The following is a 3,002-nucleotide window of genomic DNA, read 5'->3' on the forward strand; positions in this document are numbered from 1 at the left end:
GCAAAGTAAGAGCACAAAAATATCAAAAGTAATTAAAAAAACAGACTTCATCTTTTTTAACCCAAGAAAATACAAATCTGACGGAAAATAAAATTCAGCAAAATTCCCACTTTAATATACTTTTCCATCTTTAGAGATATAAATTTATAAGTCTGATTTAATGATTGCGGCTTATATGTCTCATTCGCTGCTAGAGATTTATAAGTTGCATTCTCTAAATACTTTATAAGTCTCATTCAATATCGAATGCGATTATAAGTTGCGTTTGCTGATAGTGACCCAGTCACATATGCAGACTGCAATTTATGTCATATATGCGAATTGCGTTTTAAGTTGTATTCGTTGATTGCGATTGCATCCGTGAAATTTTATAAGTGACGATATACCTGATAATAGTCAGGTGATGTACTACTCAGTAGCATCTTTCTTGAGTAAAATCAAATTTCCTCCTCTTTTTAACATTCTTGAGTAGAGTTATTCAGAATCCCGGAATAAATTCAAGAAGAAATGCCAAACTTGACAGCAAAGTAAGAGCATAGAAAATATCTAAGGAAATTAAAAAAAGCAGACTTCATCCTTTATAACCCAGGAAAATGAATATCTCTCACCCGAAGGGAAAAAATTCAGCAGAATTCCCACGTTAATAAATTTTTGAACTTTAGAGATATAAATTTATAAGCTCATTTCATGATTGTGATTAAAAAGATGCATTCCAGGATCCCGATTTATAAGCCGCATCATCAAATGAGATTTATAAGTCTCATTCATTGATTGCGATTTATACATTGCGTTTCCTGAATGCGACTCAATCACATATGCTATGTCACATATAAGATTACGTTTTAAGCGGATTGCGATTTACAAGTCGCATTCGTTGATTGCGATTGCATCCCTAGAATTTTATAAGTGACGACATACCTAATAATAATGTACTACTCAGTAGAATCTTTCTTGAGTAAAACCAAAATTCCTCCTCTTTTAACATTCTTGATTAGAGTTATTCAGAACCCCAGAAATAAAATCAAGAAGAAATGCCAAACTTGACAACAAAGTAAGAGCATAGAAAATATCTAAGGAAATTAAAAAAGCAGACTTCATCCTTTTTAACTCAGGAAAATGAAAATCTCTCACCCGAAGGAAAAAAAATCAGCAGAATTCCCACGTTAATATATTTTGCAAACTTTAGAGATGTAAAGATATGGCACTTTGTAATTAACAAGGTATGAAAGAATCAAATTGGTATATTATTCCATGTCGTGATACATATATATACAAGTATATTAGGTGCTAATTAAGAAAATAAATAAAAGAGATTCCTACAAATATGCTATCTATATATGGGTTATGTACACTACTAAAAAATAATCTATGTTTATTGTGTAAAGCGTCTAGGTTTATTCTGTAATACTCCCCCTCATGCTGGAGCATATATATTGATCATGCCCAGCTTGTTACAATGGTAATCAACTAGCTGCTCTCCTGTAACACTCCCCCTCAAGCTAGTGCCATTCAATGCTTTAGTGAGAAAATCAGCTAGCTGCTCTCCTGTCTTCATGTAGCCAGTGGAAATCAAGTTCTCCTGACTCTTTTCACGAATAAAATGACAGTCAATTTTAATATGTTTGGTTCTTTCATAATACACTAGATTTGAGGCAATATGGAGTGCAACTTGATTATCACACCGGAGTTTTGATGGAGTAGGATGCTTCAACCCAATTTCTGTTAAAAGGTGATGTATCCACATTATCTCACATGTTGATTGTGCCATAGCTCTATACTCAGATTCTGCACTGGACCGAGATACAACATTTTGTTTCTTACTTCTCCATGATACCAAGTTTCCACCAACAAATACACAATAACCAGTAGTAGATCTTCTATCAATCTTGGATCCAACCCAATCTGCATCTACAAAACAATCAATGCGAGAATGACTGTAATTGCTGTATAATATGCCAAGTCCAGGAGCTCTTTTTAAGTAATATAGGATCTGCTCCAAAGCCTCCCAATGTTTAACTATGGGTGCAGACATGAACTGGCTAACCATACTTACTGCAAAAGTAATATATGGACGAGTCACATTGAGATAGTTTAATCTCCCAACTAACCTCCTGTATCTATCTGGATCATTAAATAGATCGCCATCATATTTCATAAGATGCAAAGTAGGAACCATTGGAGTACTGCAAGGCTTAGCAGCCAACTTACCAATTTCTACTAGTAAGTCAAGAATATACTTTCTCTGAGATAGAAAAATTCCCTTCTTACTTCTAGTTATTTCTACTCCCAAGAAGTATTTCAGTTGTCCCAAGTCTTTTGTATGAAATTTAGTATGCAAGAAAGACTTGAGAGAAGAGATTCCTGCATAATCACTCCCTGTAATAACAATGTCATCCACATAGACAACAAGGAGAATAGATCCAACTATTGATTGCTTGTAGAAGACAAAATGATCACATTTGCTTTTTTTCAGCCCAAATTCTTGAACTACTTCACTAAATTTACCAAACCAAGCCCGGGGACTATGCTTCAAACTATATAAGGATTTCTTCAAATGACAGACCTTGCCATACCCTCGCTGAACAACATAACCAGGTGGTTGCTCCATAGATACCTCTTCATGGAGATCACTATGAAGAAATGTGTTCTTAATATCCAATTGATGCAAAGGTCAATTCTTAGAAGAAACTAGAGAAATGAACAAGCGGACATAAGTAAATTTGGAAACCAGAGAGAAGGTGTCTGAATAATCCACTCCATAAGTTTGAGTATACCCCTTAGCCACAAGTCTGGCCTTAAGTCTCGCCATAGAGCCGTCAAGATTAACTTTGACCGTGAAGACCCACCTGCATCCCACTGCTTTCTAGTGGGTATTGGAGCTGTTTTGGTGTCAGAAACAGGTCAACATTATCTGGTATCCGCGAAACTCAGATTTTTGTGCACCAATAATATGGCCGAATATGAGGCTTGCATATTGGTGCTCAATTTGGCCGTTGGCATGA

General features: G+C 35.4%; 1 protein-coding gene across 1 annotated transcript; it reads right to left on the minus strand.

Moving 5' to 3' along the window:
* Nucleotides 1-1,414: 1,414 nt before the first annotated feature.
* Nucleotides 1,415-2,608, minus strand: LOC138906932 (uncharacterized mitochondrial protein AtMg00810-like). The gene has a single exon (XM_070196596.1). It carries the CDS (start codon nt 2,606-2,608, stop codon nt 1,415-1,417), a length of 1,194 nt encoding a protein of 397 aa, XP_070052697.1.
* Nucleotides 2,609-3,002: the final 394 nt, after the last annotated feature.

Source organism: Nicotiana tomentosiformis, chromosome 3 (assembly GCF_000390325.3).
Source record: "Nicotiana tomentosiformis chromosome 3, ASM39032v3, whole genome shotgun sequence".
Classification (NCBI taxonomy): Eukaryota; Viridiplantae; Streptophyta; class Magnoliopsida; order Solanales; family Solanaceae; genus Nicotiana; species Nicotiana tomentosiformis.